Raw genomic sequence first — 15,522 nt, 5'->3', positions numbered from 1 at the left:
CACATAAGGTTCATCTTCCTAGATTGTGATCCAGAACACACATGGTTCACTTACATTGGTAAAACCAAAGCCATTGGGCTCGATTTTAGCACCCGCGAGGGGCTACGAAAATCGGGGATTCCCGGGGTGGGTCAGGAGCCCGGCTCCAACCCGCCCCATTTCCGCACTGACGCGCTGACATGCGCTCGCAGCCCCCACATGTGGGACTCCCGCCGGCAATTAAAGCCGGCGGGGTGCCACTTAAGGTATTTATCCAGGTATTTCAGGTCATTTAGAGACCTGATTAACGTGATATTTTAGGAGGGTTGGGATTTTGCAAACAACTGGGACTGCTTCCCGTACTGGGGGAAACACGCCCAGTTCAAATGCACGTGTTTCAGCCATCAGCCTGTGGCAGCTGCAAAGGTCCATTTGACAGGTGGGGGTGGGAGACCCTCACTCATTGCAGGAGGCCACTCTGTCACTTTGGACAAAGTTTGGCCTCCACCACCCTCCTCCTAACAACAAAATACACCAACTTGCAAACTTACGCCGTTCTCCAGACACATGTACCTACCTTGTGGACCCCCTCAAATGTACATCTTCCGGATGGGGGCTGCCGTAGCTGCAGTCATGACCTCCTCGGAGGGCGAACAGCATCACCAGCCTCGCCGGCCACACCGTTTAGATCTGACACGTGGAGCTCCACAACAGAGAGTGCTGTGACACATCCACCTGCACAGCAGGAGGGAGGGCAACCGCAGAAAGAGATGCGTCGCAGAGGGCACTACCCTCGCCACAGGGTCCACAGACCGAGGCTCAGCTTCCTGGACCTCTCTGAGCAGCAGTGCACACGGAGGCTCAGAGTCACTCGACATGTAGTCATGGACATCTGCAGCCTCCTTCAAGCCGACCTGCGCCTGGCTGGCCTGAGCACCATCTTCTTACCTGTCGCTGTCAAAGTCACCACTGCCCTCAACAACTTCTCCTCCGCATCCTTCCAGGGTGCCACCGGGGACATCGCCGACGTCTCTCAGCCGTCTGCACAAAAGCGCCCTGCAAATACACCTACACCCACTCTGCAGTGACACAATGGGTGGTATCAGTTGTGGGTCTTCATTGTGATCCTCAGGAAAGGGCATTATTGCACAAACCAGACATGATTCGCAAAGACATGGCAGTAGTGGTGACAATATAATATGTAATGTGAGTTGGTCAGAAATTAAATATAAGTAAAAACCATGACAAACCCTCAAACACCCTTGTGCATCCCCTTCATGCTCACGACATGTGTGCCTTTCGCTGCCTACTGCACATATGTGATGCATGCCCTGTGGCTGCAGCACAAGTAGTGGCAGGTTGAGTGAGGCTGACTGCGAAAGAGATGCACGAGAGGGTGAGTGTGAGATAGAACCATGAGATTGTATGAGGATTGGGTTGAGTGGTAGTGGCGGGATGAGTACTGGCGAGGTGAGTAAGTGCAGGTAAGATGAGGATGAGGTTTGAGTGGGTGTGAGGGGTGATGTGACAGAGTAGTGTTGGCAGTGCAGAAGGAGATGTGGGGTGGGGGCGGTGATGTGGCAGACGGAGTGTAGGGGAATGAGTAAGTGTACTCACTTTGGCTGACCTACTTAGGTCATTGCAGCGCCTCCTGCACTGTATGCAGGTGCGCGATATGTTGGTGGTGCAGGTGACCTCCTCTGCCACCTCGAGCCAGGCCTTCTTGGTGGCAGAGGCAGGCCGCTTCCTCCCGCCCGCCGGGGGGATGATCTCTGTCCTCTCCCTCCTCCTCACCCCATCCAATAAGAGCTGGAGTGAGGCATCATTAAACCTGGGAGCAGCCTTCCCCCTGGGCTGCTCCATGCTGTAATTTTTCCTATTTCTTGCAGCATCTGTCAGTGGAGGACTGCCCCTTTAAATAGGGCTCCTCCAGCTGACAGACCTTACTGCGCATGCACAGCCCGCCCGACGCGCAGATCAGCAGTGGGGAACCCGGAAGACCAGGTAAGTGGATCCAATCAGCCTGCGATTGCGCGCGGGGCAGACTGATTTCACCGGGCGCGTTACCCACGTGCCCAATCGACCCCCCGCCGTGAAACCGCCACCCTGGTAATATCGGGCCCATTGTCTTTGGCCCCCGCCACAAACTCCATACTCGTGTCATCGGTTCCAATTCCCTCTCCCAGTCTCTGTCTCAGGTTGAACCAGATTATTCAAAACCTCGGCATTCTATTTGACCCTGAGTTGAGTTTCCAACCCCATATCCTCTCCATTACAACAACCGCCTACACAACCTCCATGACATCACTCGTCTCTGCCCCTGCCTCAGCCAGCTGTTGCTGAAATCCTCATCCATGCCTTGGCCTGCCACCCATCCTCCACCTTCAGCTTGTCCAAAACTCTGCTGCCCATTTCCTATGTCGCTAACTCATCACTCCTGTGTTCACTGACCTACATTGGTTCCCACTTCCGTAAAGCCACCAATTTAAATTTTTTAACATAGAAAATGCTGGCAACACTCAGCAGGGCAGGCACCATCTGTGGAGAGAGAAACAGAGTTAACGTTTCAGGTCGATGACCTTTGATCAAAACTGTTCTGATGAAAAGACGTCGACCTGAAACGTTAACTCTGTCTCTCTCTCCACAGATGCTTCCTGATCTGCTGAGTGTTTCCAGCATTTTCTGAGTTTATTTCAGATTTCCAGCATCTACAATATTTAACTTTTGTTATAATTCTCAACCTTGTGTTTAAATACCTTCATGACCATGGCCCATCTCTTAAAGTTCCTCCAGCCCTACAACCTTCCTCAAACTCTGTTCCTCTGAAACTAGCCTGTCATGCGTTCCTCTTCCTTCACCCCAGCTTTGGCACCTGTGCCCGTGCTCTGGGATTCTGTCCCTTAACCTTTACGTCTCTCCACATCACCACCTCTCTCTCCTCCTTTAAGACAATCCTTAAAATGCACCTCTTCAGTCTCCTTCTATGGCTTGGTGCTCATTTTTCCTGTATGCCTCTGTGAAGCACCTTGGGATGTTTTTTCTATGTTAAAGGTGCTATACAAATGCAAGTTGCTGTTTGTATTCTCCAATATGCTTTCACAAACATCAGCAATTGTATTTTTCATTCAACCTTCTTTTCTGCATTTCTGGCCAACTGTTTATAATAATGTCCTGGAAGCATAAATCTCTGTGACATTAGCTGAGAACATAATTTATGTATCTGAAATCCTAACTAATCAAGAACAGCTCTAGAAAATGAGGTTGAAGAAGAGGCTGTCTTGATCGAAACTATGGAGGATTTCTTCTCCCCAATCCCACCTGAATGCAGTGGAGAATATCAGAACGTCTCCTCCCTGCCCCGACTAAGATTTCCCTCTCCATGCCCCCACCGGGCACACCACTGGCTGCTCCTTCCTTACTTGCCACTTGCGGGGAGGCAAGAAGGAAATTGAGGCAGGGATGTGAGGGTAAGCCTGACTGCTCAATTTTGCCCTCCTTTCTGCTGCAATCCTGCCCAATTGCAGGCAGGATAGTGGAAGAAACCCAGCCCAATATGTCAAAAGTCCATTTATGTGCTAGATTTCAACTTTTCCTGCATCGTATACTTTCATAGGAATGTACAGGGCAGGCAAAGACCACTGTTGTCCGTCTGGCCAGTCCTAAAGTTCAAAAAATACGATACTGCACTCTTATCTTTAATGCCCCTCAATCGCTTCTTTTACCAAAAATAAAATCCACTTGCTTCCTAAACTTGCTAGTGCTATCTGCCTACATTGTCTCACTGGGAAGTCCATTTGATATGTTCATCATTGTAGGAAATGTGAATCCAACACCTTACCCACAATATGTAGGAAATATTGTGTTGAAAAATTACAACATGTAATCTACATTAGTTGGAGGGTATCAGACGAATCTTTCCATTTCTCATCAATGCACATGTATCAGACAATCAAGTTAGGATTTGCTGTTTACATCTAGGGTTTCATCTATGACACTATGAACCAGCCTACATAACCATTCCAAAAGACATTGGCCCTGAAATTCCTGGAGCAGAGAGGACAGAAAACTAGATTTCCACTTGGGGTGAAGCAGGAATTTGAGGACAGAATCCAATTCCACCAGGATTCTGTTTCATTTGCAGTGCCCCTTTAAATTCTGGTGGGGGAGGAGTACTGGGAGATCTTCCATCTGCCTTCCTCACGGGAAGTGTGTGTATCTGGTCGAGTTTCCGGGCTTCTGCAGGAATTTCACTCTTTACGCCCTCAGTATGTCTCAGTTGAGTGCTGGTTTGAGTCCCATCAAGGCCTTTCGAAAAGCCCCGAACCTTTATTAGACTAAAGCAACCATTCCCAGATGGGATCAATAACCTTAGTCTGCAGGGACAAAGACTTTGCTGGAAGCAGAGATGTTTTTGGCTAAGAAGGGCCTGGCTGTACCTCAGGCAAGCAGCTGTGGGCTGCACTACCTTCCAGCAGGTGTATTGGGTGTGGGCACGGCTGAACTGCCTCGGTCATGCAAATTACCCCATCCCTCGAATTTGAAACAGAGTCTACGTCTTTGGGTGAAAGGTAAATGGGGGTTCTGCTCCACTGCACTTGGGAAGCAGATCCCCATGAATTTCAGGAGCATTGATTATTACTCAAGCCAGATCTGTCAACAACAGGATTATAGTATAAAACTGAGCGAAGTATGCTGCCCATATCCTAACTCTCACCAAGTCCTGTTCACCCATCACCCTTGTCCTCGCTGACCTACACTGGCTCCCGGTCCAGGACTGCCTCGATTTTAAAATTCTCATCCTTGTTTTCAAATCACTGCATGGCCTTGCCGCTCCTTATCTCTGTAACCTCCTCCAGTCCTGCAACCCTCCGAGATCTCTGCGCTCCTCCAATTCTTGCCTCTTGCGCATCCCTGATTTTAATCCCTCCACCATTGGCTGCTGTGCCTTCAGCTGCCTAGGCTCTAAGCTCTGGAATTTCCTCCTTAAACCTCTGCCTCTCTCCTCCTTTAAGATGCTCCTCAAAACCTACCTCTTTGACCAAACTTTTGGTCACCTGTCCTAATATCTCCTTATGATGCTCGGTGTCAAATTTTGTTTAATAATGCTCTTGTGAAGCGTCTTGGGCTGTTTTACTACGTTAAAGGCGCTATATAAATGCAAGTTGTTGTTATTGCTGTTGAAGTGTAACTTAGCTCTTACTTGCCAGCAGCATCAGGGATTGAATTAGACACAGAGGTATCTAGCACTCATTTATTTCACTGCTGTCTAAGACTACAGTAAGGTTAAGTTCATCGTCTATATTCAACGTAACACTGATAGGCTTTCAATTTTTTGAAGGCTATCCCTTGGGTAATAGGAGCATAAAATTACTTTTGTTAGGTAGGAAGCTGGCTGCAGCATTAGGCAGTTTTGTTTTCATTAGTGAAGCTCTTGTTTTACCTCTGGGGTATGTTTGATATGAATCTCCATCCATTGTCGTCATCAACTTTCTTCAGTCCCTTCTCTTCCTAACCTTAGCTGACCTTGCATGTATTATACTTTTCTAATTGCCTGTTACATTGTATTTTCTCGTTCTGCTTAGAAACTTTAACTATTGAATTAGCAGTTGAAACATATTTTACATTATCTACTTCTACTTTGATCCAAAACAACTTGACCTTTCTAAAACCTTGTAACTTTACATTCTTAAACCCTCTACCAATGTTTGAAAATCTTCCTGAATCACCTTGAAAACCTTCTGATTTCGGTGAATAATACCTGACCTCAAATGCCTTACACTACTAAAAAGAAATTCATCGAATTGAATCACTTTCAAAAGATATCATTCAACTGAACAGGTTCATCTTCGAAACTATAACTGCCAAATTTTAATTAGTTTTCTAAAAGCTTCTCATCCAATTATTTTATTCCTGCCTCTTTTCTTAATGTGTAAATCACCAGGAAGGAGTACAACATTGAAATACCCTTTCAAGGCCACGTTACTATGTTATCAGACCAAAGACCACGGGACATAAAACGCCCTTTGCATTTTCAGTATTACTTTTCTGGGCCTCTTCTGGCCCCAGAAACTCTTCCCTCTACATTGGCCTGGCAGGAAAGCCACAATGACTTCCCGACGCAGGCATCTAATTAAAATAGCAGTCGCGCCTCAATGACATCATCAAAGCCTGATCTGCATATTTAAAGAAGGGTCTCGCTGCTTTCCAGCAGGTGTCCCTCTCGCTTGCTTAGTAGAGCAAGTTAAAATTGCACGTGCATGCTGCTGTCAGTTGCAAACAGATTTTGGATTGGAGGCCTAAAACAGGCGATAGATCCCCTGTTTGCACATGCAAAGGGCCTAACGCCTGTTTCAGGCACTGGCACTGGATGTCTAATACATGAGACTTTTTCAATATGGTGAACGGCGCACTTCCAGTGTGGAATGTGTGCGCACACCGCCCGCCATATTGGATATTAGGCCCCTGTTTTACGCCAATGAATATCTAGGCCACAATATCACAGACTTTCACAATACTAAATAACAATATCAGGAATACGATCTTATAGAGTGCAAATAAAAAGGCAAATGCACATTGTATGGAAGTTTTCACTTATGTAAAATCTAACTACTTTCACACACGTAAGTCAAACATCACTGACACAAATCAGCAATTTGCAATTGACATCAATCCATCAACAAACTTCTTATGAACAAAACTTCAAATGAACAGAATTGTTAGCTGTGAAGGAATACAAAATTTCACAGTGTTGAGGACAAATCATTCCTGTAGGAACATAGGAACAGTGTATGATTTATTTTTCCAGCTCTCAAGCTATGAAAAGTTGGCTGAAGTATTTTGACTAAACATTGTTGGTGCAGAAATTATACTTAATTGGCTGAAACCCCCTGCTATGCCAGCTGTGAAGGGTCATAAGTGAAATATATTGCAGTAGTTTCAGTCAAGTCCGCACTCCCAGTGATCATGACTCCACAGCTTAAAACTACTCAAATTTACTGTCTCAACTCTAAGTAGACTTCATTGAATGTGAAGAGAATGGGAATTCTGCCAGGCTCAGCAATGCCACTTTCTGAATGGACTTTAAAAGAACAAAAGATTATCACCAAAGATTCTCCAAGCTGTAGTGTTGCCAGCAATGCCATTTAAAACTATCAAAGCTGGGTCTGAAATTATTACAGCCCTCAAAATTATACCCATGCATAACAATATTTTCCAATAAACTATAGACCATGGGTTCAGGCCTGTGATTTCCTAAATGGTGAGTTCCACCATGTCATCAAAGAGACTTCAATAGGGAACAAAATAAATTGAAGGAAGAATCAATCACCTCAGGCACTCTTGCACACTTCCTAATAGCTGATTACAGAGACATGGTAGGAAGATGTATACCCATATTGGCTGAAGAGTGTGCACTGCTAGGGAAACAAAGCAGAGAGTGGAATGAGAGAAAATGCCAAGAAGATTAATTCATATATTGTATCTTAAAGTATTCTAGTAGTGATATTGGGCACCAATTACTTTGCTGTATGAACTAGAGAACCTACAGAAGAAAATAATGATATTAATGCTGACTCAATTCCACACGTCAAAGGTCATCTTGGAAAAATCTAGTGCTGTTATGTTTCATTTATTTTACTTTCCTCTTCTCAATTCTTTGTACATATCAAGTTCCAAAACCTTTGAAATCATTGCTCAGCTATCTAAGACACACTATTCTCATATCTTTGTGGCAGGGGGCCAAGAGACGAGCACAATTGAAACGGACACTTCTGGCAAAATAAAAATGATCAAGTTACTAACAAAGCACTCTTATTAAAAAAGAAAGCTTCAGCTTAATGCAAACTTGAAATTTTATTGAACCTTTTAATTGACTCTGTTCTGAAATAAATATTAAGGATGATACATTAAATTGGAAATTGTAAATGTAGCAGATGTAGTTACTCTGTCTCCCTGAAGTTTAAACTACATCTTATAAAATGTGACATAATTCATGGCCATAAATCTACATAAAGCACATTTTGGTGTGAAATGTTTCTTTAGTTTCTGTCCTATCGCCCCTCATGCCCTCTTCAAGCTCATCTTGTCAATGAGATGCACCTCCTGCTCTCTCAATCCTATTCTCACTAAACTGCTGATGGTGCATATTTCTCTAATTTCTCACCTATCTCCCCGAAACCCTTTCCGAGCTCATCTTGTCCATGAGACACACCTCCTGCTCTCTTGATTCCATTCCCACTAAACTGATTCCCCAACTTCCCTTCCTGGCCCCCATGATGACTGATATTGTAAAGGGTTATCTCTTGTCAGGTACTGTCCCCCTCCCTTTCAAATCTGCCATCATCATCCTCCTCCTCAAAAAACGTACCCTTCACACCTATGTCCTTGCAAACTACAGTTCCATCTCCAACCTTCCTTTCCTCTCCAAATCCGTATCCATCTTTCCCGCAACTACACGCTTGAACTCCTCCAATCAGGTTTCCACCCCTGCCACAGCACTGAAACAGCCCTAATCAAAGTCACAAATGACATCCCCTGTGACTGACAGTGGTGCACTATCCCTCCTCACCTTTCTTGACCTATCTGCAGCTTTTGATACAGTTGACCACACCATTCTCCTCCAATGTGTCTTCTCCATTGTCCATCTGAGTAGGACTGCCCTGGCCTGGTTCCACTTTTACCTATCCACTCGTAGCCAGAGAATCTCCTGCAATGGCTTCTCTTCTCACCCCCGAAGTGTTACCTCTGGAGCCCCCCAAGGATCTATCCATGGCCCATGTCTATTACTCATCCACATGCTGCCCCTCAACGACATCAATCAAAGACATGATGTCAGGTTCCACATGTACGCTGACAAAACTCAGCTCTACCTCACCACCACCTCTCTCGACCCATCCACTGCATTTGTGTTGTCAGACTGCTTGTCCGACATCCAGTCCTGGATGAGCTGCAATTTCCTCCAATTAAACATCGGAAGACCGAAGCCATTGTTTACAAGCCCCCGCCACAAATTCCATTCACTTGTTGCCGATTCCATCCCCCTCCCTTGTCACTGTCTGAGGCATCCTATTTGACCCTGAGCTGAGCTTCTGACCCAATATCCTCTCCATCACAAAGACCGCCTACTTCCACCTTTGTAACATCACCCACTTCTGCCCCTTCCTCAGCTTGTATGATGCTGAAATCCTTATCCATGCTTCGTTCCCTCTAGAATCAACTATTCCAATGCTTTCCTGGCCAGCCAACGATCTGCCACCCTCCATGAACTTGAGCTCATCCAAAAATCTGTTCCCCATATCTTAACCCACAGCAAGTCCTGTTCACCCATCATCTCTGTGCTCGCTGACTTAAATTGGCTCCCAGTCCACCAAAGCCTCGCTATTAAAATTTTGACCCTTGTATTCCAATTCAGCCACTGCCTCACCCCTCCCTATCTCTGTAACCTCTTCCAGCCCTACAACCCTCCAAGAACTCTGTGTTACTCTAACTCTGGCCTCTTGTGTATTCTTCTCTACCTTCGCCTCATCTTTGGCAGCTATGCCTTCAATCATCTAGGTCCTAAGCTCTGGAATTCCCTCCTTAAATCTCTCCGCGTCTCCACCTCTCTCTCGTCCTTGACCAAACTTTTAGTTACCCATCCTACTTTCTCCTTCTATGGCTCGGTGTCAAATTTTGTCTGATTACACCTTGGGATGTTTGTATTTTGTGAAAGGCGCTATATAATGGTGAGTTGTTGTTTAAAATGAATGGCCTATGTTGATAGAATTGCTTCAAGACTGCACCAAAGGAATGAAAAGTCCTTTCATCCAAGAAGGTGTTCGAACATGTCATATTGAAATATAGCAGAATACAAGCATTCTAAAGTATTTTTTCAGGCATGTAATACAGTTCCAGTATAGTTCAATAAATTTCAGTAATCTGTTTGGTTGAAGGATTTTCATTTCATCAGCCAAAAACAGTTTAACTGTCCAACTTGTTAAAGAGAAATGCTTGAATACAGTTTAGAAATGGTCACACTTGTGAGTCACACTATGCTGCATACTATCCTTGCAAATGAAAGGAGAGAACTTAGTGCTTTTCACAACCTCGGAATATCCCAAAGCCTTCACAATGAAGTTTTTTAAAAATGTAGTCATTGTTGTAATGTTGACAAATGTGGCAGCCAAGATCTCATAAACCGAAATGTGATAAACTGTTTTGAGTGACGTTTGTTAAGGGGTAAATGTTGGCCAGCACACTGTCAGAACTCCCCTACTCTTTCTAAAAGAGTGTCATTGTGCCTTTTACATCCACTGAGAAGGCAGACAGGGACTCAGTTTAACATTTCATTCAAAAGACAGCACCTCCGACAGTGAGGCACCTTGAGTACTACTCTGAAGTGTCAGCCTGGATTATGTGCTCAAGTCTTTGGACAAGGCCTTGAACCCAAAACCTTATGACTCAGAAGCGAGAGTGCTACCACTAAGCCAAGGCACAAATAAAAGCCAGATGATGCAGTCTACTGCATGTTTATATAGTGGGGCTGGTGATGGTGTGAATTCACTTCATCTGCACTGTAGTGTGGATTGGGGTCATTGATGACAACACTAACAGTTGTGTTTTGGTTGAAAAGTAAGGCTGGTAAGATCATACTTCTAGCAGTTGAACTTCCCTGGTTTTAAGGGAAGGTTCATACAGGCCAGCACATTGTGGACCCGTGCACTTGAGCTGAAGGTTCAGCCGATCCATGGCCAAAATGACCGATTGGCTACTTGTGCTGCCAAAGATGGTTATTTATCTTTTCCATCAGCATTCTGCCTCCAGTTATAGAGAGAGAAGCCATCTCATGGGGCTGTACTCTGTGCTATGCCTGTGGAGACTCGTTAATACTAAAGATCATCATTAGGTAAATGGGGTGTTGCCTAAAAACTCTGCAGGCTATTTATTCTGTTCAAATGGAAAAGTTAACACAGTAGAGCCTGCTAATCATAACTATTGTCCTCATTTCATCATCTTAAAATTACTAAGTATTAAACTATTCCTCATTCATATTTGGTAGCATTTGTATGTTATTACAAACTTCTAATTATTCTTTGATAAAGCACCTCATATAAAAAACTTAAAAGGAGTAATATGCCATACTTAAAAATATCATCAAAAGATTAGCAACTTCTGTCCTTGCAAGCCCATGGTTTTCCACCCATTAATGTGAATGGGCAGAAAATCTCAAGCTGGCAAACACAGACGGGGAAAACCCAAATCGTACCTAAAGTGTATATTGAAACTGTGATTGTTTTTACTTGCAGCAGTACTTTTTAAAAAAATCAATTTTATTGACCCAGTATCTTCCTAAAGTCACCAGGACTGTATTTGGAATAAAAACTTCAAGCAATTAATTGCATTCTATCATACAATTGGCATAGCTCCTGAGTAACCTATTTTTTTATTAAGTAAAAAGAAAGCATGATTTATAGAGTTGTTGAAAGTGCAAATACATTTCTGGAAAAAGCTATGGGTGAGCCTGATAATAATGTTTTTACAGAAGGATATAAAAATGTTTGGAATATATTGGCCATTTAATCCATCAAATCTACTCCAGTCACAATCCATGCATGACATCGTCAATGGCTTCCTCCAACCAACCTAAGATCTCTTCACCCTCTTCCTAACCCCCATGTGAAACAGACCTATTAATATTTCCATGACTTTCAATCTGCTTTCTCAACGGTTATTGATGCAGTTCCATATTATCAGCTGACCCAGAATTACAAACTTTTCTGGTATCCTACTTCATATGTTCCATATTTTTTTGTAGAGGGAGGAATTAGTCTTTAACCGTAATTAAGGCTTGTGGATTTTGTAATTGTATCCTCAAATTCTGTGCTCATTGCCCAAACTAAATAATCTGCTAACCTCAATCTTATTTATAACCTTTATTCATGAATCATTTCTTGTCTCAGTCTATCCTTCCCCAGCAAAAGTAAGCTCAAAGGCCAAAGTCTATCTTCATAACTTAATTCACTAAGGTCTGGAATCATCCCATCACTCTTTTAACCCTTTCCAAGGTATTAGGCAGGGTGACCAACATTGGAATTACATTTGCTGTTCTCCTGTTCTCAGGTATTACTGCAGTATCCATGGAGATCTTATAAATATCAAAAAGAGAATCATTAATTTCCTCTTTCACTTCTTTGTTTTAGGATGTAATCCGTCTGACCTAGAAGGCTTCAAGCTTTTGCATCATGTATGCCCCCAGTTGTGGCAAAATTCAGTTTCCCCCTCCCTCCACCACCACCCTCCCTCCACACATACGCAAGTAAAACACTGTGTTCTACTAAGGACCTTAAAAGGTTAGATTAGCACGAAAGGAGTTGTAAGAGAGTAACAGCACTTGAATATATTCAAGGCTGAGATGGATAGATTTTTGGACTCTAGGGGAATCAAGGGGAACGGGTGGAAAAGTGGAGTTGAGGTCGAAGATCAGCCATGATCTTATTGAATGGTGGACCAGGTTCGAAGGGCTGTATGGCCTGTTCCTGCTCCTATTTCTTCTGTTCTTATGTCCTTACCTTGTCTCAAACATTGTAAAGGGTAACATCCAACCCAACGCCACCCAAAAATATCATCCACCCCCTGCTACCTGAACCACAGCCAAGAAACTCCTCTCATATAAACATGTAGAACTCATTGAAATTCATGCAGACACCATTAAACCAAATGCATGAGAGTGTGTTATGCTGAAATTAATTATTTCTACTTTTAATCAAGACCCATATAATCATATGTGCAAATCCATTATAATGTTCTATTATATTAATGCATATCAGCTTCTGTCTTTCTTTCAGCAACCTACCTGTGAAAGAAACATTGTCTGCTTTTGGCTATTTTATCTCGAGGGTGTCTGAGGGTAGACAGGCTTATTGTACTTAGAGTTTAAAGGTTGGGCCTTAATGGGAGGAATACATCTTTTACCTTTGATATTTGATTGCGATGTCTTGCACATTACTCAGGTTAGCAGAAAGGAAGACTGCCACTTTAAAAAGAAAAGTTTTGCTATAGTCCCAACCTCATAATATGAAAACTGCTTTAAACACTGCCCAGCATTTTATTAAAAAATGGTCTATTCAGTGACACTGTGTGACATAAATAATATAACCTGGTCAGCGGTCATGATTTTTAAATTAATATTTCATACGTTACAGTGCATTAGTTACAAGGTCGACTAAGTTTTGCTCCAGATCTCTCATAAAAATGCTGTTTTCATCTCCATGACTTTCATTAGAATGCATGAACCTTGTGAAGTTATCTTTTCTTGTTTTTGTTTACTTCACTGGTCCAAAGCAAGAGGTTTAGTTGGTGATATCTTAGCAGTAAAACAGCTAATTACATTTGTTGACAGAGTGAAAAATGTGCTAACGTCTATAAGTGTAATAAATAAAATTACGTTCGTCTCTCGGTAGAGCTTATTCTAATTTACTCTTTTCCCACCAGCATTCAGGCAGCTTTGTGTTGGTGAATAACAATAAGACCAGCATTGGATTTTTTTTCTTCACACCATCTCTTTCAGCTCCCGGATATCTCCCAGATTGAAAATATCAGCTCCCCGAGTAAAGGGGCTTCCTTTAATGGGGCTATGAAGAACAATGATCAAGACTTAATGGATTGCCGCTCGCACAATGTAAGATCAACACAACTGGGATTAAATGTCAATTTTAGATTGGCAACATAATTTAACAGATGGCTATTTTTATGGATTCTGATTTTTTTTAATCGTTCAATGAGCAAGAGATTTAGGGAACAGTGATGTGATTTTATCTCAGTGTAGTGCAATCTATCCAAATGTATACTCTGTACAAACAGAATGGGGGATTGGGGATTAGTTTGTGTCAAGAGAAAATAATCAAATATCAATATTGGATGAAAAAAGTGAATATTGGCCTTGCAGTACTTTCTTGAATTTGTACCAAGCCTATAGTTCTGTTTTCTGTGACCTTTACATAACCTTCAAAATCAAACTCCCAGTTGCAACAAAATGGAATGTTGGTTTCAGATTAGACCTTTGTAAAAATCTATCATTATTATAATAATTACCCTTACCTCCAGACAAATGTGTTTAGCAGTTGTAGGGCATCAAAAGTCTCTCTTGAAATCCACAAACTTCTGCTTTTATACTGAATAGGTCAGGGGGTTTCAGCTTCTGCTGTGACCAGCTCAGATTTTTCATTCTTTCACTTTGAAAGCAGACTAGCGAGCACAGAAATGAACAATCCCAGCTGAACATTTTAAAACAATGACCTAATCTACACACAGAACCAAACCTTTTTTTGCATTCTGACACCAGTTATTACCAGACTTTAAAAGAAAATTGAAAAAGTGGGGTTAATTGGATGCCACGGTAGGCGAATTAATGTATTACTGAGAGGAGGTTTCATGGGCTGAATGACCTTTCTCCAGCTGTGACTTTCCTTACCTTCTTATTAAGCAGGAAGTGACAATAACAGGCTTTATTCCAACGTAGTCTTGAGAAACATTCAGAAACATTTTGCAAGAAACTTGCTGTGAAATAAGTCACTTTGGTTCTAATGACTACCTCAGTTTTGTAAGAAATCTAATTGCTTCACCCATTTGATAGGAGCAGTGATCATTTCCATCTGACGGGTCAAAGCGAAAGGGACCTTTTCGGTGGAAGACCTGTAGACCTACTTTACACATAAACTGGATTACACAAAAATCAGAAACCACAAAAGGAAATCTGAAAATGAAACACTGGTCAGTTTTGATTGTGTGATCTGTAGGACACTGCTTTACATTTGTAACTATCGACCAAAGGCATGCCTTTCGCCTCAAAGCAATTAGCATAGTATAATAATCCTTAAATAATAGAATTAGTGGTTTAAAAAAAACTCCTTGAGGGGATTTTTTTCATGTCCCTTCATGTGTAGTCAACCTAAAGTGACAAGAACATAAGGTGAGTGGGTCTATTTGTGCCTGACAGTCTTGTGTGAAAAAGTGATAGCACATTAGTAGAGTGTATTAAAAGGGTGTAATGCTGAATCAGTAACAAATCAGGGTATACTGACAAGAATTGGATTATAAAAAGGGTGTTATACTATGAGACAACAAGGGCCCATGAATCAGACTCATACTTAATTTATAACGGTCCGGCAACATCTCGATTTTAAAATTCTCATCCTTGTTTTCAAATCCCCCCAGGGCCTCGCCCCTCCCTATCTCTGTGACTTTCTCCAGTCCTACAACCCTCTGAGATCTCTGCGCTCCTCCAATTCTGGCCTCTTGCGCATCCCCGATTTTAATCGTTCTACCATTGATGGCTGTGCCTTCAGCTGCCCTAGGCCCTTAGCTCTGGAATTCCATCTCTAAAGCTCTCCGCCTCTCTACCTCGCTCTCCTTTAAGATGCTCCTTGAGACCTGCCTCTTTGACCAAGCTTTTGGTCACCTGTCCTTATGTGGCTCGGTGTCAAATTTTGTTTGATAATGCTCCTGTGAAGTGCCTTGGGATGCTTTACTAGTTTAAAGGTGCTGTATAAATGCAAGTTTTTGATCTTC

At 42.8% G+C, this 15,522-nt stretch overlaps 1 protein-coding gene across 2 annotated transcripts in view; it reads left to right on the top strand.

Moving 5' to 3' along the window:
* The window catches only part of luzp2 (leucine zipper protein 2), a 208,555-nt gene that overhangs the window by 171,359 nt on the left and 21,674 nt on the right, over positions 1-15,522 (top strand). For both annotated transcript variants that reach the window (XM_067993534.1, XM_067993532.1), the window contains one exon: positions 13,523-13,633. In XM_067993534.1, the coding sequence (XP_067849635.1) occupies positions 13,523-13,633 (111 nt within the window). The remainder of the gene's footprint in view (positions 1-13,522; positions 13,634-15,522) is intronic.

The sequence above is a fragment of the Heptranchias perlo genome, chromosome 12 (assembly GCF_035084215.1).
Source record: "Heptranchias perlo isolate sHepPer1 chromosome 12, sHepPer1.hap1, whole genome shotgun sequence".
NCBI lineage: Eukaryota > Metazoa > Chordata > Chondrichthyes > Hexanchiformes > Hexanchidae > Heptranchias > Heptranchias perlo.
Note: the sequence above shows the minus strand (reverse complement) of the source record. Positions and strands in the feature narration are given on the sequence as shown.